At 44.9% G+C, this 21945-nt stretch overlaps 1 protein-coding gene across 2 annotated transcripts; it reads left to right on the forward strand.

Moving 5' to 3' along the window:
- Positions 1-639: 639 nt before the first annotated feature.
- Positions 640-21696, forward strand: slco2b1 (solute carrier organic anion transporter family, member 2B1). Of its 2 annotated transcripts, XM_060057438.1 has the most exons (16): positions 642-787; positions 1171-1227; positions 9852-9940; positions 10408-10545; positions 10684-10849; positions 10983-11207; positions 11730-11828; positions 12443-12573; positions 12770-12857; positions 13265-13429; positions 13898-14090; positions 14880-15030; positions 18543-18820; positions 19113-19177; positions 19391-19511; positions 20649-21696. In XM_060057438.1, exons 3-16 carry the CDS (start codon positions 9878-9880, stop codon positions 20851-20853), a joined length of 2088 nt encoding a protein of 695 aa, XP_059913421.1. In that variant the 5' UTR covers positions 642-787; positions 1171-1227; positions 9852-9877; the 3' UTR covers positions 20854-21696. The 2 variants fall into 2 exon arrangements, with proteins under 2 accessions (XP_059913420.1, XP_059913421.1); XM_060057437.1 differs by lacking the exon at positions 1171-1227 and having other exon boundaries at positions 640-787; positions 9853-9940.
- Positions 21697-21945: the final 249 nt, after the last annotated feature.

Here is a 21945-nt window from a genome sequence, read left to right on the forward strand (position 1 = left end):
ACTGTTCAAAAGCCTTGCCAATTTCAGTTGGGGTGCTTGTTATATCCTTTATCACCATCTATTAAATTCATTGTCTTCGTACTTTGGTCGCCCCCCTCCCGTAATTCATAACTCATAAATTACATAATCTTCCAGGCCAGCTTGTTTCCTGAAATACAATGTCGTTCAATTCTGGGGAGCGCTCTCCGGAGCACGTGACGGCGCCTGTCGCCCTCGGAGTCTGTGCTGAGGCAGAGGAGCGCCTGCATGACTTTGTCAGTTAGCAATCAAGAGCTTTGCATCATTACTCCGTAGTTAGGTATGGTGTCACCCTCGGACACGTGGGTACAGGCACCGGCCTCGGCTGGCCTCGGTGTCCAACATGCCTGCGGTAACCGCTCCATCACGTCAATGCGACCAAAGCGTATCCCTCTACCAGGCGTCAAAAGTCGTAGGCCTACAACTGGTCTCCTAATGGCATGTCTTTACATTTTTTAAATATATGCAATACCTGCTCACTTTCAGTTTGCACTCATCTCCGTGTTGAGGAAACAGATTTCCTACAAAGGACGGCCCCTTTTCTCCACACATAAATGAAAAATTAAAGTTGTTGATTCGATTGGATGATGTCACACCACACAAACACACGCACACACATATACACTCATACACGCCCACATGAACACAGAGCTCTCGCTCCTCTTCGAAGAATTTGAGGTGGAGATTTTGGGATAGGCTATCCCCTGTCCGTTTAAAACTGCTCACCAACACAACGACTTTGGATGTGCTGACAGAGGGTCCCGCCACAGTGAGTGGAACTTTATTCAGGACTTCAGACTAATTTGGTTAATGTTTGCCAACTGTTCGTTTGTTACCCTGCACATTGAAATGAGAGCATGCAAGTCTCAGAGATGTGTTGATACTATAAATGTTTAACTGCAAATGCATCAGATTGGGTGCAACTGTGTATACTTTAGCATTTTGATAAAAGATAAGAATGCATGCATGTTGTTTTATTGTGCATGTCAGCATAAGGGATGAAGAAAAGATGGTGTCTTCTTAACTTAAGTACAAACTCAAATGCACTAACAGAAAAAAAAAATTCTGAGAGAATACCTAGACTATTCTACTCTACCGAAGTGCTTCATGGTTGGCTCTGTGAACCGTACCAGTAATTGTTTCTGTTGAAAGATTTGGTTAAAGGTACCTTTCTGGATGATCTAAAAGCTGTTGCCCTTTGGTCTCTTTGATAAGACATTAAGATTTTGCTCTTAGGCAGAATTCACAAATTCTATATGTAATGGTTGTGTTGTTGAGGCTAGGAGAGTCCTTTAAGGTCAACAACGTTATCTTTAAGTCCCCCATGTTTTTGTCTTCCTTGTTGCCAAGCGAGTGCCTACTGCTGTGCATGATTAGGTCCCTCATTATGTCCTTAATGAAAACAAGCCATGGTTTAATGCATTTAGATATTTAAGTTGCTTGGCAGGAATTCAAAGTGCGACAAATAAACACAAATTATAAACAACTTGACTAGCCTCTCATCTCATTCCAGTTCTACCTCTCTTAAAATCAACTAGTGCTTGTAGCTAAGGACATTACGGTTTACGATACCCGGTTTATTATCAATGTTTGATAATGATACAGGGCCTGGAGTTGTTGTAATCTGGGAGAACCTGGGTGTAATTCCCTCTAACAGCATTCGGTAGACACCAATGGTTTCCTTTGACGGGTTTTATTGTAGCCTTTTACTCCAACTCCACCGTGAAAACTATAGATGAATACATACACAGTACAACAGAAATCATGGCATAAGCTTTACATAAAATCATAAATTACACGGCACACAAAGAGCCAAACAAGCAAAACAAAATACAGGGAAACAACAAAAAACATACCACGTTGGCTGCATGCTATTTACAGGGACTTTGAAACTAGATTATTTTCGGCGATGCGTATCACAAGCTGTTCACCTTCTCTCATGCCGCATCTCTAACTGACTAACTGAAACATCAGTTAGTCATTAGTCTAAAACATCAGCCTTACAAGTGACGTCATTCAACAAACTATTTGAATACAATTTTAAACCCCAATAACGAACACAATTATTGAATTACTAATATAAACAAAAATGAATTTCCTTATGTCTTATAATATGAAAATAATAATTAAATTACAGAAACCTTTTAATGATGACAGTTACACTCCCACCAAATCACACAAACCAGTAATGTGGGATTTCTCTAAACTAAATATTTTTGTCAAACTTTAATATACAAATGAAATAGTTCTGGTTTTAAAAATTAACAGCAAGTCAACCCTTCCTCATGAAATGTCAAGCAAACATTAACACTCTAGTCTGCCTCAAGCAGAGTAACAACCTTATGTATTGGTCTCTCAAGAAACACCGTTTTAACTGTGGGTTTCCCCTTTTTGTCAAATGTGGTGTTGCTAACCAACAATCTTAGCTTTCTGACTTTACTGTCTAACCCTGGATAGACTTCTGTGACACGGGCTAACTTCCACTCATTGCGTGGTGCCAGATCATCTTGTAGAAGGACAATGTCGTTGACCTTTGAGTCTCTTCTCTTCTTTTGCCATTTTTGTCTTGGTTGCAAGCTCAATAGGTATTCTTTCTTCCAACGAACCCAAAACTCATTGGCCAAATACTGGACTCGACGCCACCTCTTCTGAAGATAAAGATCTTCTTTGATAAATTGTCCGGGTGGGGGTAGAATAACAGTTGGCTTCATGGTAAGGATATGGTTTGGGGTTAAAGTTTCGGGTCCGGATGCGTCATTCAAATGTTCAGTAGTAAGAGGTCTGCTGTTAATGATGGCCATAACCTCATACAGGAAGGTCCTTAGGGAGGCGCTATCAAGCCTTTTGGACGACTGGTCGAGAATAACTGTCAGAACACTTCTTACACTTCTTATTTGCCTCTCCCAGGCGCCACCCATATGACTTGCTGCTGGGGGATTCATAAGAAATTCACACCCTAGATCCTTGACCTTTTCTGTGTCCATTCCTTTCACGAGTCCTGCAAACTCTCTTCTTGCACCGACAAAATTGGTTCCTTGGTCACATCTTAGCTGGCGAACATTTCCTCTGATGGCAATGAATGCTCTTAGTGCATTAATGAATGCGTCAGTCGTCATGTCATCAATGACCTCTATGTGTATAGCTCTTGAACATAGACAGGTGAGTAAAAGACCATACCTTTTGAGCTCTTTACGTCCTTCCTTAACATAGATCGGTCCAAAACAGTCTATGCCGGAGTAAGTGAAAGGTAGTGCTGCCTCCATCCTATCCTGTGGTAAGTCACCCATTTTCTGTTCTTCAGTACGCCTTCTGTACTTTCTGCACTTAACACATCTGAATAGGTGTGATGAGACTGCACTGGAACATCCAATGATCCACCATCCATTAGCTCGCAGTTCGTTTATCGTCATTCCACGTCCTTGATGATAAACCTTCTCATGAAAGTGCTTGATGAGTAAAGCTGATATGTGACCTTTACTAGGGAGTATAGCCGGATGCTTCACGTGTGGATGTAACGTGGCTTGACTGAGACGTCCTCCCACCCTTAGAATACCTTCTGCATCCAAGAATGGACTCAACTTGTACAGCTTACTGTCTTTGGACATGAGAACTTCTCCCTTTGCTTCCAAGCGCTTTATCTCATCTGAGAATGCTTGTTCTTGAACTAGTTTGACGATTGTTTGTTCTGCTTCTTCCCTTTCTTCTAGGCTTGTGCTTTCGTTCGTTCTTTGCTTCAGACCTTTGTGTTCCTTGACTTTCCGCTTCAATCTGGCAACTGCTCTTACTGCTCTTTTCCAATCAGAGAACTTCTGTAGGCGATCCAATAATGATCTGTCTTCTTTTGTCTGAGTGTTACACACTAGAGCCTTGCGAAGTTCAGGATCGTCTTCCTTTATCTCTTCTACCTTGCATTCTCTGTTAGGAAGTTTGAGTTGCCAAAGAAACTTTGGTCCGGTGAACCAGTTTGAAGTCTTCAGCTGCTCAGCTGTCAAACCTCGAGAGGCATGATCGGCCGGGTTGTCTTCAGAAGCTACATAAGCCCATTGTTCAGGTTTTGTGCTTGCCTTAATCCTCTGTATGCGATTCGCTACAAACACTTGGAACCTTTTTGCATCATTACTGATGTAGCCCAGGACAACTGTGGAATCGGTCCAAAAGAACTCTTGCAGATCTTGGATTTCAAGTTCATTTCGAAGCATGTCGCTGGTTCGAACTGAAACAACTGCTGCTGTGAGTTCTAGTCACGGTATAGTTGTGACGCTGGTAGGCGTAACTCTCGCCTTTCCCATTACCAGACAGCAATGGACGTCATCGGATTCGCTAATGGCTCTCAGGTAGGTGCATACACCGTATCCGGAGAAACTCGCATCGGCAAAATGGTGAAGCTCATACCTTTTGACATTGCCGAAACTTGAAGGTAAGAAGCATCTTTTGATTTGCATTTCAGCTAGTTGAGGTAAGTTTCTGATCCACGATTCCCACTGAGGTCTTACGTTTTCAGGAATTTCATCATCCCAGCTTATCTTCTCTCTGCACATCTGCTGGAGAACTTGTTTCCCCAAGAGGACAAAAGGTGCGATGAATCCCAAGGGATCGTAAACAGAAGCTACCATAGAAAGCACACCCCTTCTTGTGAATGGCTTAGGTTTTATGTCCACTCTGAATTTAAAAGAATCGGAGGTGATGCACCACTCCACGCCAAGAGCTCTTTCCATATGAGGTAGATGTCTTGATCTTTGTCTGTGGTGCATTCCTCTTCTGGGATGGTTGACAACACATTCTCACAGTTGGAAACAAATTTGTGGAGTCTCAACTTGCCTGTGTGGCAAAGTTCTCTTGATTCTTTCACAAGTTGAATGTCTTCCTTTTCAGTTTGAACGCTCATCAGACCATCGTCGACATAGAAATTTCTTTGAATGAAGCGTACAGCCTCTTCACTGAATTGCCCTTTCCCTTGTGCTGCCAGATGTTTCAAGCCAAAGTTGGCGCAACCAGGAGACGATGCTGCTCCAAACAAGTGTACTTTCATCCTGTAAACTGATGGTATATTTTCAAGGTTGCCATTCTCCCACCATAGGAATCTTAAATAATCTTGGTCTTCCTTCTTCACATGAAACTGGTGAAACATCCTTTCGATGTCGCACATGACGGCAATCGAACCCTTCCAAAAGCGGCACAGGACACCTACCAGGGTGTTGGTCAAGTCAGGCCCGGTAAGAAGGTGGTCGTTCAGAGAGGTGTCTTGAAACTTAGCAGAGCAGTCAAATACTACACATTTTTTTCCAGGTTTATGCGGATGATAGACCCCATGATGTGGGATATACCAGGCCTGATCACTGTCTATTTCTTCCAAAGGTACCTTCTCTGCATCACCACGTGAAATGACATCATCCATGAAGTTAACATAGTCTTTGCAGTACTTAGGATCTTTCTTCAGTCTCCTCTCAAGACAATTAAGTCTGTGGACTGCACATGACTTGTTGTTTAGCAACTTTGGACGTTCTACCTTGAACGGCAATGGCATCTCATAATGACCAGTGTCATTCTGTGTGATGGTTTTGCTCAACTTTGACAGAAATTTGAGATCTTCTTGGGAGACAGGATCATCTTCTTGTGTTCTCTCTGAGAAATCTGTTTCTAAGACTCTGATGATGTCGGAAGGAGAAATTTCCTTGACTTTGGTACGGCTCACATAATGCACTTCAGTTCGGAGGTTGACCGAGGGCTCCAAAGTTGGTGTTACTTCTCTCACTATTATGTGATGGCTCACTCCAATGTTGTCACCGTAGTCCACATAGAGATTCCCGTGGCCAATAATGCTCCATCCAAGGTCTGTACGCTGTGCGTAAGGATGGTTATCCTTGCCAGGAACAACTTCCCTTGGAAGTAAGGCTTGTGAGCAGTTGTACCCAATGAGCAAACCTACTTCACAGTCTTGCAGAGGTGCAATCTCTCCTTGAAGGTGCTCTAAATGGGACCAGGACTTGGCGGTTTCATCAGTTGGTATGTGAGTTCTGTTGGCTGGAATAAATTCCCGGGTGTAGACTGGTGGTAGGGCAATCTTCTTACCAGAGAAAAACCCTCGAACTTGGAGGTTGTTCACTTTTTGAGAGCTTACTACTGTTGTTTTTGAGCTCATTGTAGAAAGCTTCAGATTGACTTGTTCTTTGGTTACTTCCAAGGCTTCCACTACTTCACTCAAGGCGAAGGTTGTGTCGCTTTGCGAATCAAACAGAGCATATACAAGGATTTCTCGTGCTGGTTGGGTTGTTGCTGAAAGCCAAACAGGAATTATTGCCACTGTTTGCATGTTCGGTTCATGAAATAGCACTCTGTTGGCAGTAGCAGCGGTGAATACCCCTTGGTGTTGTGTTGATTGAGTACTTTCATTGTTCCACTCTTGACTTGGTCTGGGCTTTTCGTTACTTGGATTTCTTTCAGTGCGTGGTTGTGTTTGTTGCTCTTTAGATCGCTCCTCATGCAGACAGGTTGGATGTCGCTTGGAGCACACGTCGCAAACACTCCTACTGTTGCAGCTCTTTGAGTGGTGACCTAACTTCAGACAACCAAAGCACAGATTTTCAGCTTGAATAAATTTGATTCGATCTGAAATTGGTTTATCCCTGAAGTTCCTGCATTTGTGCAAAGTATGTCCGTTCTTCTTACAGAAAAGACACATCATGATGACAAACCTTTCATTCGAACTTGTGGTCAGTGTCTTTGCTCCGACACTGTGTTGTCTTTGGGACTTTTCAGGCTCAGCTTGTTTCAGTGACTGCAGTGAAGTAACAGGGTTACAGGCGATTTTTACTTCCCTTGTCAGAAATTTTACGAACTGGCTGAATGAAGGGAATTGGTTTCTATCCTCTTCTTCATCAACAACCTTCCGGTTCCATCCTGCTGTTAACCAATCCGGTAACTTTGAAAGAATTCTCCTGTTTTCATTACAGTCATTCAATATTTCCAGTGCTTTTATATGGACCATGGCAGCCTCGCAACTTCGTAGAAAATCTACAAACTCTCTGAGTTCAAAGTTGTCTTTAGATCCTATCTTGGGCCATGCTTGTAGCTTGTCTCTGTAAGCCATTGCAACTGTGAATGGGTTTCCATATCGCTCTTCCAGAATCTTCCATGCACTAGCGTAGGCCGACTCAGTTCCAAGTAGGAAATAGCCATCGATTGCTTTCTTAGCTAGTCCACTTACGTACTGACGGAGGTAGTATATTTTCTCCTTATCTTCAATGTTCTTGTGGCCAATAAGTGTTTGAAATGAAAGTTTCCAGTCGTTGTACTTCAGTGGATCTCCGCTGAATATTGAAGGTTCAGGGATGGGAACTCTGTTAGCGCTCAGAGCATCTGCTAGCACCTTGACAAGCTCTGCTGTACTTTCATTTAAGCCGGTACTCGCACTTTGTATGGGAGACTTTTGCATGGACACACGATTTGAAGGTGGAATAACTGGGTTGTCTGCTACCAGTTGCTGTCCCAATGTGTCCATTTGCTCTTCTTCTGCGGCCCTTGGTTGATCATACACCTGCATTCTGGCTCTTGCTGCATTGAGATTCTTGACTGCCTCCAACTTCTGCACTTTTCTCCTCTTTTCTTCCAGAGCTCTAAGAAGAGCTCCATGCTCCTCTTCTAGCTGGGCTTTGATTTTTATTTCCTCTGCCTCTCGCTCTAAGCTGCGCTTAACAATTGCTGCCTGTTCATCAGATATCTTCCTTTTAACTTCTGCTTCTAGACACTGTATTTCCTGCTGTTCCTTTTCTTGTTCTTTTAACACTTTCAGAACAGCTTCGCTTGCGGCAGCCTCTGCAGCAGCTTCTTGGCGTTTTATAGAGGACCTGGAGGAGTTGATTGAGGGAACTTTTAACTCAGTGGTGAAAGAACCTGACTTAGAGGAGCTTGTACCAAAGAGAGAGCCTGCTTCTGGCCATTTGACTTCTTCTGCTTCCTTGGCTTCTCCATCGAGTCGACTTGAGGCTTTGCTTACAATAAAGTTGGAGATCTCTACACACAGATCCACTTTTCTGCGCGTGTCTTGATCCGGAGTTGAGACATGGCGCAGCTCATCATAAATTAGCTGGACATCTGCTGAAAAACCTGCGATATCACCAATGATATCCTTGAGCAACTCTTCAGATAGACGGTCCTTTAATTGTGACAATGACTTCTTGGCTAATTTTGCTTGTGTTTTCCATTTATCATAAGTGTAGTTAAATTTTTGTTGAAGCCCTTTACATTTTTCTTCTTGCATTTCTTTGCCTTTTTCTGTGAGAGATCTGATTCTTGAACTTTGTCTTAGCTTTGGCGCTTCATCATGCTGGGCTTCAGGAAGGCCTACTTCAGGTTTATCTTGGGAGTCTAAGCTATGAACTGTTGACTCACTTGGCTCTGTCATTGGTTAAATCACTTATTTAAGTTGACTCACTTTTGAAAATAAAGCGTGAATGTAAACATCACTTTAGTTGTGTATATCTTGCCATAAATCAAATAACTTTGGAGGTCACCCTTAAATGCAAACAATATGTAAACCTCTATAAATTACCCAAAGCATCAAATACAGAATAAAACTCTTAGTTGAAACACAAAAATTCAATGAGAACTGTAGTTGCCCTTTAACTTTGGCACTTAAATGCTTCCATACAGCATAAGAAAAAACATTCACTTAACACAGCTCTTATTCACAGTAAATAATAACCAAATCCTATACAAAAGCATTAATTTTCTTAGATCACTCTTAACTTAGTGTCAAAATTATTTTTTGCCTTTGCATTGAAGATTTAGCTCTTTTATATCTGCGTATCTCTTCTTTCCTCTGCGCATGTGAACAGCGCGTGCTTGTCACTCATCTGTCAGTTAGAGATGTCCGTTGATCGCGGCTCCGTGTGCCTTAACGGTCACTCATCTGTCAGTTAGAGATGTCCGTTGATCGCGGCTCCGTGTGCCTTAACGGTCCTCATCTGTCAGTTAGAGATGTCCGTTGATCGCGGCTCCGTATCCTTTTCTTGCGCTCCTTCGTTGAACTGCCACTCGCGTCGATGAACAGTCCGAGTTTTCACTGTAATTCCCTCTAACAGCATTCGGTAGACACCAATGGTTTCCTTTGACGGGTTTTATTGTAGCCTTTTACTCCAACTCCACCGTGAAAACTATAGATGAATACATACACAGTACAACAGAAATCACGGCATAAGCTTTACATAAAATCATAAATTACACGGCACACAAAGAGCCAAACAAGCAAAACAAAATACAGGGAAACAACAAAAAACATACCTCGTTGGCTGCATGCTATTTACAGGGACTTTGAAACTAGATTCTTTTCGGCGATGCGTATCACAAGCTGTTCACCTTCTCTCATGCCGCATCTCTAACTGACTAACTGAAACATCAGTTAGTCATTAGTCTAAAACATCAGCCTTACAAGTGACGTCATTCAACAAACTATTTGAATACAATTTTAAACCCCAATAACGAACACAATTATTGAATTACTAATATAAACAAAAATGAATTTCCTTATGTCTTATAATATGAAAATAATAATTAAATTACAGAAACCTTTTAATGATGACAGTTACACTGGGTGTACACTCCATTACTGAGGTCAACCATCTTCTCATAACTACATACATTCTAATATCTAGGCCGACCAGTTTGTGGATTGTAAATGTTTTGCAACAAACCTTTTAATTTGACCGTTTTCATCGACACACCACCCTCAAAAAATGTAAAGGTGCCGAATAATTTAGGGATATGTGTTTGAGTTGGCTGAGAGACGATATGCCGTTTTGTGGGTTATGGTCTGTAACTATGAACACTGTTTTGCAGTATATGCCCTAAGTGATTTACCAACATGACAACCAGCTGGTACCCAAACCAAAAGGCCAGTTGCTGGAACCCTTTCAGAAGCATCAAGGTAGAGTCTCAATGGTCCATTACCACTGATCCCCTTCTTACCTGATGTTTGTGATGCATTTCAGTGTTTCCCCCAGAAAATGGGGGGGGGGGGGGTCTCCGTTTCAATTCCACTCAGAAAGCTTTATGGCACGACCGCTGTTACTAATGCATTATTTATCGCTATGTTTTATTTCCCTAATAGAGTTTTCTACTTGGTTAATGAATAATGATTAAAATTTTTTTTATTAATTTTTAATAAATATAAACAGTATATATATTTTTTATATGTATTTTTTTATACATTGCTAGTCAACGCGGGGCCCTATTGTTGTTAAGGCGGCCGCCTTAACCATACAGTGCTGGGGGAAACACTGCACTTATGCAATTTATCCATGTCATGTTTGTCATGTTGTTCAGAAAGTTTGTACTCAGGTTTAGGGATCGTCCTCGCTAACCCTCTTTCATTTTTTCCACCTGTGCTTCTAGTTTTTTGTATTCTGTCAGGGCTTTCTGCAACTGGCCCAGCTGATGGTGTCGGGCTGTCTGAAGAGCTCCATCTCGACCATCGAGAGACGCTATGGGTTCACCAGCCAGAAGCTGGGCCTTCTGGTGGCCTTCAACGAGGTGGGTCCTAACCCTAACCCTAACCCTAACCCTAAGGGAATGACCCCATTCATGAGGTCATTCCCTTACGATCCACACGAAAAACAAAGGCCTGGATCGTAATGGAGAATGACCTCATGAACGTGTCTCTTCTTTAAGGTGGGTAACGTGATGCTCATCATGTTTGTGAGCTTCTTCGGAAGCCGAGTTCACCGGCCTCGCCTGATTGGCGCCGGGGCGCTGCTGGCCAGCGTGTCCTCGCTGATCATAGCCCTACCGCACTTCCTGAGTCGGCCCTACCAATTCGCGGCGCACCCTGGTATATGTGAGTGTTCCTTATCACAAGCATGCCTGCGACTCAAGGCGCGCTACACCTTCACTCCTAAACAAACACAGCGTGCGAGACAAACGGGCACTCGTTTGACCACACCTCTCCCCTTTTGTCTTGATTCACACAGCCACCGACAACGTAACCACTGGCCTCTGCCAATCACGGAGCTCCATCGCCACCGTGGCGTCCAATCACAGCTGTGGGAATAGCGAGGGTCAAACTCCGGAGGGGGTGTTCCCTGTGATGCTCCTGGGTCAGCTGCTACTGGGGATCTCCACAGTTCCCATCCAGCCCTTTGGGATGTCCTACGTCGACGACTACGCCAGCAGGAGGAACTCCCCGTTCTACATCGGTACTTTTTGGGATGCAGCAAACTCACTACATGACCGCAAGCAAGACGGAACTGTGGTTAATCACATGAGTTCAATTAGATGAAAGCAAAGTAGAATAGAATAGATTCCTTTCATAGTCATATCACAAGTACTGCGGAGTTGGGTACTGACCACATGCATCGTTCTGACTCTAGTTTCACAAATCAACAAGACTGTTGTTGTTGAACCAAGGCAGAACTCTGCCCCTGATGTCTAGCCCAGGCCTGGTGCCATCTCCCGCCAGAAGTTCTGCTATACTATAATGGTTCTTCTGAATCCCAGATTAGTCTGACTCGGGTTAGTCTGAGGGTAGTGTGGAGCCAAGCTAACGTTATCATCATAGTGATCTATGAGGTTACAACTGCTGATGGCAGTGGTTGTAACCTCATATAATGCGATTTCCCCAGAACCAGAGGAGGGTCCGGTGGCTTTGGTCTGCTAATAACTGGTGTGGTACGATCCCTGTCCTGATGCTGCTGTTTCCTACCTGTCTCTCTCTCCAGGGATTCTCCTGGCAGTGACCTCTTTAGGGCCTGCTGCTGGGTTCATGATGGGATCTTTTACACTGCGCTTCTACGTGGACTTTGACAAGACACCCGCAGGTGAGTGAACACATTTGAACAATGACTTAGTATTAAGCATAGCCCTTACATAGTAATAATAATAATATTTATATTAATGATTGTTATTATTATCATAATTAATAATCATAGATAGTTGCTATTTAAGTGACAGAACATTCACAATGCATCCAGAAATGGTAATTCCCAACTTTTTTGCAATTCAAGCAAAGTCTTGTAATATAAGTGAACTTTAATCGACACAACCTTGGAAGGGATTCAGAGAACCCGTGCTCAAAAACGTTCAAGTGAACCAAACCTGTTTGTCGGGTTATTATGCCAGGTGTGATTAAAGGTTTCAAAATCAACCACATGTAGACTGTAGCCACTGTAGAAATGCACATGTTAAAACATTGCGCAAGTTTGTTTCCTTCTTTAGGATATCTCTGCCGTTTCCTCCCATAAGTTCCCCCTTGATAGAGCATTGAGAATGCTGGATCAGAGATAGGTACTCAGTCAAACAACAAATCCTCACAAGGAACTCTCAACCATGTCTTGTGGATGGGGGGCCATGACCTCACCAATCAACAAACCATAATATCCCTAGTCCGATCTCATTGGGTTGATGCTTGTCTGTGCCCCCATCCGCTCTCTAGACCAGATCCAGATCGACTCCAAGGATCTGCGCTGGGTCGGCGCCTGGTGGCTGGGATTCCTGATTGCTTCCTGCCTCCTCTTCCTCACCTCTTTGCCCTACCTCTTCTTCCCTCGAACCATGGCCCAAGAGGTATTACCACATGCACAACCACCATGATGAACACACTGATGCTCACATTTGACCAGTGGCTTTTTTTCTTTTTACACACGATTACAAGACTACAGAAAGAAAACAAATACATTTTTTTTGCATTTAATGGCTTTTTCTGCATCTAATAATACATACTGGTGAATCCTGAAAACATTTGTATCCCAATTGTTCCCAGTCTGTCACTCCCGCAGAGGAGGCTAAATCAAAGGAGGAGAAACAGCTGGAGGCGGTCCAGACCGCCTCCCTCAAGCAGTTCCTCAAAAGTAAGACCTGTTGTCTCCCCTGGTGCTATATGAGACATGCTCTGGTGTAAGATCAGTCCCTCAAGGCGGAGTGCTGCAGCCGAAGAGCCTGAACTTCAGGGAGCCCCATGCTGAGTAACCCTATCTAGAACCGGATCCAAGGTAATTCAGCCAATCGTGACGACGCAGCGTTAAGCGATGCATTCCAATCCCCTGCCTCGGTTATTTTCTCAGGGGTATATCTTTTCATGAACACTGTCCTGATTGGTCCAAAATACCTTGGAACCGGTGGCAGATGCTTCAATAAGGTTACTCAAATTTTGGCCTACAGACGTGTAGACCAGAGCATGTAAGAAAATAAAAAGTCTTGGCTTTCTTTAGAGAATATTGGTCGGATAACTACCATTCACTCTCCCTCCCCCCTCCAGGTTTTCCAAGAATCGCCCTGAGAACCTTGCAGAACCCTGTCTTCATGCTGATGTGCCTGGGCCAGGTGTTCTGTGCTGGGGTCATCGTGGGTGTCGTCACCTTCCTGGCTAAGTTCATGGAGCGTCAGTTCAACCTGACCGCCTCCTATGCCACCATGTTGATAGGCAAGTGAGCAGGACAGCCCTGGCTCCCTGTCCTCACTGCCAAACAAAGAGCCACACAGAGCTAGAGATACGTGACTGGACTGATAACTAGCACTTCTTGGACTCCTCTCGCAGAACGCCACCATAACGCCACTGTGTTGATATGGGTCCACCGATTCCCTTCATGTCTCTGTTAACGGCCTCACCCTACGCACACTGCACACATTTGATCCGTAAGGTGACTTGAAAGGCGATTTTTTTTTAATCAAACTTGAAACATTAAACAAGGCAAATTTCAACAACTTTTTTAAGGCATCCCCCTTGTCTGTTTAATACACCACGATACAACGTAATGACGATGTGCCAAAGGACTACACAAACAAAAACATAAAGAAGGCCATGATAATGGATAAAGGGTCCTGTGGCCTGCCATGCTAACAGTCCTGTTGCATTCAATGCTAATGAGTCCTGTTGCCTGTGGCTCTGCAGGGGTGGTCCACATGCCCGTCTGCGTGGCGGCCATCGTCATCGGAGGGGCGGTAATGCGCCGGCTGGACCTGTCCCGTTCCGGGGCAGCCAAGTGGTGCTCCCTGGCCATCGTCTGCACCCTGTTCGTCTCCGTCCCGCTCCTCTTCATCGGCTGCCCCACCCAGCGTGTGGCCGGGGTCTTCCCCACCAGCAGGTACGGTTCGACGTTCTGCTGTTCCTCAACGCTCCGCGCTCTGCACCCTCTTTCACGCTGGTGAAAAAGAGGAGGACAAACACGGTGTCGCTCCTGACACTAATTAAAGGTGACATATTATACCACAAGGTGTGAGTGTGATTAGCCGTCACAAGCCGTTTGGAAAATCAGCCTCTTCTGAAATCACAAGTGGCCGTGCCCACTTAGATGTATGCCGGATAGATCAGTCTGCCAGCCTACCCAGTGGACTGTAGCAAACGTTGCTAATCTATTTGTTATATATCTAGGTGGACACGCCCACTGGAGATACACACTCACACCTGGTGGTATAATATGTCACCTTTGACAGTCTGCTCCGTTTACAGAGATAGTGAAGCCCGCCGTGCCCTGGTGCTTAAAGAGAGCGGAGCTACTGTGAACTCTGTGAGAGAGGCCCATGTTGTGGAAAGAGTCTATTGCATAGTTCAGGAGGTCAAAGTAACTTCCGGCAACCCTGTTGCGCCGAATTTAAAAAGGAAACCGCTATAATGAAATAGCGGTAATATTTCTACATTAATTGATAAAACAACAGGGGGTGGGAAGGGGGGATGTCTGTTTCAGAAGGGGGATGATTTTGATCATTTTAATTCCAAAAAGGGAATGCCATCCCCCCTCATCCCTCCTCAACTCGAGTGCTGGGTATGTGTGTTTGTCTGTTGTCCCATGGATGGACTGCGTCTGAGGCTTGTGTTGACGGCGTGTTTTTGCGTCTGCGCGGACATCCTGTTGCGTTCACGGTGTGCGTACCAGGGACGGGAACGAGACGGCGTGCAGCGGCGGATGCGAGTGTCCCCAGGACGCGTTCAACCCCGTGTGCGCTTCTGACGGCACCGAGTTCAGATCCCCCTGCCACGCCGGCTGTATCGCCATGGAGACGGACAGCAGCAGCCACAAAGTCCAGGTATGAACACAGCGGCCCTTGAGTGTCTGCAGAGACATGTAATGGGACAGCTGGCTTAGAGTGGATCTCCAACAGTGAGTAACCACTTTCGTCTGATGGATGAGGGTAATTTACCGCAGTGAAGTTAGTTTTAGGTTGGATATTCCGTCCAGTTCCAGCCGTGACTTCACGGAGATTTGCCCGGCAATAGCAGCAAGGCCAACTAAACTAAAGCCTTAGAATAAGACACACCACTTTGTATTGTATTTTAGTGCTTCCTCTATTTTATATGAATATGAATATGCAGGAATTATATTTCTTTCAATAGCTTCCATGCCATGTGTCCCAGTGACTCCAAACCAGTATCCAATTATAGAAGTAAAGCCTAACTGTACGTCCACACCAAAAAGCGAATTGAGCGACCAAATCGCCGGAAGTCATTCACTTTCTATGGGCAAGAGCGACCAAAGCGACCAACGCTACTAGCGGCCAAAGTTGAGCGACCAGAGCGTCAAAAAAAAGTTGGAAACTTTTTAACTTTATGCAAATGACTATGACGCGCTTCAGCGGCCAAACACTGACAGCCTATCGGAATGTAGACGCTCTTCGCTTGCGTGGATCCCAGGGAACACCGGCAGGCACTTTGGTTCCTACCTACCTTTATTCACTCACTGAACAAAATGTCGGCTGAAGTATTAATCGCGGCTGTAACTGGGCACCCGGTGTTGTACGACCCAACCCTTTTTCAGTTCAGAGATCGAAACGCCATAGTGGTTTGGATACCAAGTGATGATAAGCGGGAGTATTTATACATCTAGAACGTTCGTATTTAAGCGGGAATCATTTTCATTTGCTTTCCATGCCACCAATCTAACAAACCAATCGCGTGTAGCATGCTTTAAACAAAACCCCAAAAGTTTTTGAAATCGTCACATAAACAAACTAATCGACAAGACGAGGGATAAATGACAATATATCTCTTGTCTTTTATCCCTCTATTCCCCACTATTCATGGAGCCTGAGGTGAATAATTCTTAATTGAATAGTCTAGAATAGATAGATAGCCTAGTCAAGTCTTTATTAATACCAAACGACACAAATCGTCGGGAATCCATTTAGGTGGTTCGGCCCACACAGGACAGTAGCCTACAAGACCACACAGAACAAGTCTGACTGGACATACACACAATACATCACATTAAAAATAGACACGCGTTGATAGATAGATAGATATGTTCCATTATTTGCCTTGCGGAGCCAACCAGTCCTGTGCACGTATGCAAATTAGCCATGTGCGCCAATGTCTATTTGTTTTGAGTGCGACGAATGAGTGCAGATGCAGATCAGTGAAACATATTTTAACTAGCCTACTACAGCACGCAGGGTTTTTTGTTCTCGGTTGTAATTAGCCTACATTTTAGGATTTTTTTTATATTGGGGGGAATCATTGTTGTCGAAGCACTTTATCCAACAAGCAAAACCGTCTCGGCAATATGGCCAAAGTGTATGGGAGTTCACTCTTTGATATGGCTGTCTCCTGTCTGTACTAAAAGCAGATGGCTACTTTAAATGCGTCTGCATAATTGAATTGTACATCATGAGCGACTTGAGCGACCAAAGCGAACAGAAATATTCGCAGCGAAACTTTGTGAGCGACCAAAGCGTCTTTGATGCTTTGGTCGCTCCTGGTGTGGACGTACGGTAAGAATAAGACACACCACGTTTCATGGTATTTTACTGCTTCCTCTATCTATTAATTAGTTAGCAGGCTTAGTTAACATATGCCTTTGCAAGTTCAACACTTTACCGGGGTATCACACTTCTCAGCCTCCCTGGTAAAGTCTACTCCAAGGTGCTGGAGTAGACTTTACCAGGAACAATGCGGTTTTCGCCCCGGACGTGGAACTACGGACCAGCTCTTCACTCTCGCAAGGATCCTGGAGGGGGCCTGGGAGTATGCCCATCCGGTCTACATGTGTTTTGTGGATCTGGAGAAGGCGTATGACCGGGTCCCCCGGGAGAAACTGTGGGAGGTGCTGCGGGAGTATGGGGTAAGGGGGTCTCTCCTCAGGGCCATCCAATCTCTGTACTCCCAAAGCGAGAGCTGTGTTCGCGTCCTCGGCAGCCAGTCAGTTTCGTTCTCAGTGGGTGCTGGTCTCCGCCAGGGCTGCGCCTTGTCACCAATCCTGTTTGTGATATACATGGACAGGATATCGAGGCGTAGTCGTGGTGGGGAGGGGTTGCAGTTCGGTGGTCTGAGGATCTCGTCACTGCTTTTTGCAGATGATGTGGTCCTCATTGGATCATCGGCCTGTGACCTTCAGCACTCACTGGATCGGCTGGCGGCCGAGTGTGAAGCGGCTGGGATGAGGATCAGCACCGCTAAATCTGAGGCCATGACTCTTAGCAGGAAACCGGTGGATTGCTTACTCCGGGTAGGAAATGAGTCCTTAGCCCAAGTGAAGGAGTACCTCAGGGTCTTGTTCGCGAGTGAGGGTACTATGGAGCGTGAGATTGGCCGGAGAATCGGAGCAACGGGGGGGGTATTGCGTTCGCTTTACCGCACCGTTGTAACGAAAAGAGAGCTGAGCCGCAAGGCAAAGCTCTCGATCTACCGGTCGATCTTCGTTCCTATCCTCACCTATGGTCATGAGGGTTGGGTGATGACCGAAAGGACGAGATCGCGGGTACAAGCGGCCGAGATGAGTTTTCTCAGAAGGGTGGCTGGCGTCTCCCTTAGGGATAGGGTGAGAAGCTCAGCCATCCGTGAGGAACTCGGATTAGAGCCGCTGCTCCTTTACTTAGAAAGGAGTCAGCTGAGGTGGTTCGGGCATCTGGCAAGGATGCCCACTGGGCGCCTTCCTTGGGAGGTGTTTCAGGCACGTCCTGTGGGGAGGAGACCTCGGGGAAGACCCAGGACTAGGTGGAGAGATTATATCTCAACACTGGCCTGGGAACGCCTCGGGATCCCCCCGTCAGAGCTGGTCAATGTGGCCCGGGAAAGGGAAGTCTGGGGCCCCCTGCTTGAGCTGCTCCCCCCGCGACCCGACCCCGGATAAGCGGATGACGAGGAGATGAGATGAGAGATGAGATATTTACGTGAAGTAATTTATTTACTTCACAATTTATTTACTTCACGCCTCGCGATTCACCGCGAGGCTCTGCGAGGTGCGCTAACCGTTGTCCTGCTGCTATTGCCGGGCAAATCTCTGTGAAGTCGTGGCTGGAACTGGACTGAATATCCGTCGAATATCCAACCTAAAACTAAATTCACCGCGGTGGGTAATTTGGCTACTGGGGGAACACCAAATGTACCAAACGATTTTATATCACAAAATGCTTGTTTAATTTCATGCTTGTATTCTATCAGGCATTTCAAAATAATTCAAGTGCTTCTTTGAAAATAATAGTACCCCGTAATAGTGATTATTAGATATATACCCTGTAATAGTGATTTGTAGACATATATCCGCCACTAGTGATTCGCCATACCAATGGCCAATGTGCAGTTGAACACAAATGTCTCCTATCAGAACTACACCTCTTGTGGCTGCGTGACCGGTGGGGGTGGAGGTGGCGGCGGTGGTGGCGGCGGTGGTGGAGGCGGTGGCGGTGGCGGCGGCGGTGGCGGCGGCGGTGGCGGCGGCGGCGGCGGCGGTGGCGGTGGCGGGGGTGGAGGTGGTGGCTCCGCGGTGCCAGGGACGTGTGGCAGCCGCTGCGCCCACCTCCTGGTGGTCTTCATGGTGCTGTCGGCTCTCACCTGCTTCATCGGCCCCACCTGCAAAGCCCCCTGCTTCTCCACCATCCTCAGGTACACACACATGGACCTGGGGGGGGGCAGGTGTGTTCCATAACACACCTGTAATACACCTGTATGCGTGTGTTGGAGTGTCAAGGTTTCATTTTTTATGCGTAAATGTTCCTCTTTTAAGATAATTCTGACACATTTACATAAGTATTTACACAGATGTATACTTTTTTTTCTTCCATACTGATATACTTTTTCTTGAGCCCGCTTTATCAATACAACTCTGTCTTATCGTGTTATGGATGGTCATATCATTTGTTGCTTGTTGATGTGTTTCTATGTGTTCTTGAACCAGGTCTGTGCCTCCAGAGGACAAATCCTTTGCGGTCGGGGTCTGCTACATGCTCTTCCGGGTCTTAGGTAAATCATGAGTCTGCGTTTAGAAACATTATGCTGACACAAAGTAAGCCTCTTTGGTTGCATGGTGGACGTGCGGTTTTGGAAAACCTATGTGCTAACAATCCTGTTTTTTGGGGTTTCACCTTTTGCACACAACCAGTTGAAGCACATTGGATAGATTATTGGTTTAGTTTGCAGATTTTTTTCATCCTTCTTCCCATTGTCTGTCTGCAGCGTTCTTGCCGACGCCAGTCATTTACGGAAGTGTCATAGATAGCAGCTGCATTCTGTGGGGAAGGAAGTGTGGAAAAAAGACTTCCTGTCAGTACTACGACTTGGACTCCTTCAGACATAGGCAAGTCCCTCTTGCCTATTTTATTAAACCTTTATTTACCCGTTTAAAGTCTCACTAGGTGTGTTTCCATCCCCCTGATTTTATGCGAACTTTGAAGTATCGAATCAGTAAACGGTGATGGAAACACCAAAATTTGCATAAAAATCTTCTAATTCGCAAAAAGGTTTATCCGCTCGCTTGAGGTGGTTTTTGAGAAATGCGAAAGAGAGTAAATTCGCAAAATGGGAGATGGAAACACACTTTTCGAAACAGCTGTGACGTAGCGAACTTTGAACACACAGGACTGACAGTCTTTCAGATTTCCGCATAACGACCGGCCATAGCAACCCTGCCGACATCAACGTGTAACGTCATCACCCTATTCCGCTCCAACCACTTGATGGAAATGCACCTAATTCGAATTACTTTTTTGCGAACTTTCTAAAGATTCGTATCTCCTTTTGGATGGAAACGCAGCTACTGAGATTAAGAATCTAATTTCCATGAGAGACATTGCCAAGAGGGCAGCATAAAAAAAAAAAAATTGTTTCATATAAACAAAAAACGCTCAATCTTTACACAATTTAAAGACAGTTCTGGGATTTGATGCTTCCGTATTCTAGGTCCTTTGGTCATGAGCCAAAGGCATCAAATGAAATCAATTCTGATCATTTGAAGTCTTTCTGGCGGGCGCTCCAGAAAGTCAGAGCAGTCAGAACAGACAAGTGCAGAACATCTTGCGAGCGCAGGCTAAAGTGGACTTGACTTCTCAGGAGATATGTACATAAGTAGGTAGGGACTAGTCCAAGTTGTATTAATAAAACTCCACCAATGGGTACGCCTGCGTACATACGTACAGAGATGGCCAATCAGACTTTACATACAAGGTACAATGGAGGGTAAAATGTTTACAACCAATGATAAATCGCAAGGCATACACAGTGTCTAGTTACCGCAATCACGTTCTCTTTCAAGCTTTTCTTGATATTATAATATATTGATGATATATACTTGATATGAAAAGTCAGAAGATTTGGTTTGAACTCTTGCTGAACCTCAGTCCGAATGTGCTGTTCATTTATTTTGCTATCACTAGCAGATATACGGGTTGTATTCCTTCCCTTCCTGCTGTGATCATCTCTACACTCTGCTGCGTAGGTTCTTCAGCCTGCTCACGATGTTCCTGTGCCTGGCGCTCTTCTGCTTCTTGATGACCATTCTGGTGCTCCGGAAGCAGGCAGGAAGTCTGGACAAGAAGCAAGGAAGTGAAAGAGAATACAAGCTTGTGAGCTGCAGTGATGGAGCGCGCAACGGCAAGGCCGGGCTGGACGTAGTGGAGGGGGGAGGGGGGCAGAGGAGCTGAGCTGACGGATGGTGTGTGTGTGTGTGTGTGTGTGTGTGTGTGTGTGTGTGTGTGTGTGTGTGTGTGTGTGTGTGTGTGTGTGTGTGTGTGTGTGTGTGTCAATGTGAGTGAGTGTCAATGTGAGTGAGTGTCAATGTGAGTGAGTTTGTGTGTCTGTCTGTGTGTGTGAGTGAGGGAGTGAGTGTGTGTTGTATTTTTTTAAAAGCTTCAAAGAAGCCTGTTTAATGTCCTGAATACATCGGTGACTGTGATGTTGTGGCCTTTGTTCAATGTCGAGTAAAGACTTGGATGGCCTTTGTTGAGTTTTAGTATTGCAATCTCTTCCAACTGAAGTAATGGAGGCCATTTATACAGTATATCATTGGAAATCATTGGCAACAGCAGCATAGCAACAGTTTTTCAAGGTTAGCAGCAAATTCCGGTATTGTCCACTCTTTATCTTCTGTGACCTCAACATTCTGCTAGAATTCTCTGTCCATTCTCAGACCATTCACTGAAAGTAGTATCAGTTTGAGACTTTGAATCTCAAACTACTACATGTTAGTGGATCAGCTATTCAATTATACATTATAGCATATCATGCTAATATTGCGATTAAGGTTGCGGTTAACTGGTAGTGGCGTCTTCTGCATTTGAGAGTTCTTGGGAATCTACAATAAAAGAGTGTTTCTCATTCCGACCTCTTCAAAATACATGGTTCTTTCCATGGGTGTGACCCATAACCTTATGCATGTTTAAACCAATGGTTTACATCTGGTAAACAGTTCATTTCCACCAAATTTGTCTATTAGTTGTTATAGAAAAACATTCATTCCGTATTACAAAAATAAATCATTGCTTCCACCATGGAGTTTAATTTATCATCCTCGTCTGCATGGCTTCAAACATGAAATCTCAAAAAGTTATCAAAAAATCCCCAGATGTGTTCAGGTAAACTTTCCTTGTGGTAGCGTGCCAATCTGGATCTGTTGCTCTTGGTTCGGGAAGAGGCTTGGAATATCTGTGATCTCAAGTGGGGGCTGCCGGCCAACGCACATCTGTTTCCCGTCGCCTCCATGCTCTCACTTTCGAATTCCGATGGCGCAACAAAAC

Source organism: Gadus macrocephalus, chromosome 7 (assembly GCF_031168955.1).
Source record: "Gadus macrocephalus chromosome 7, ASM3116895v1".
NCBI lineage: Eukaryota > Metazoa > Chordata > Actinopteri > Gadiformes > Gadidae > Gadus > Gadus macrocephalus.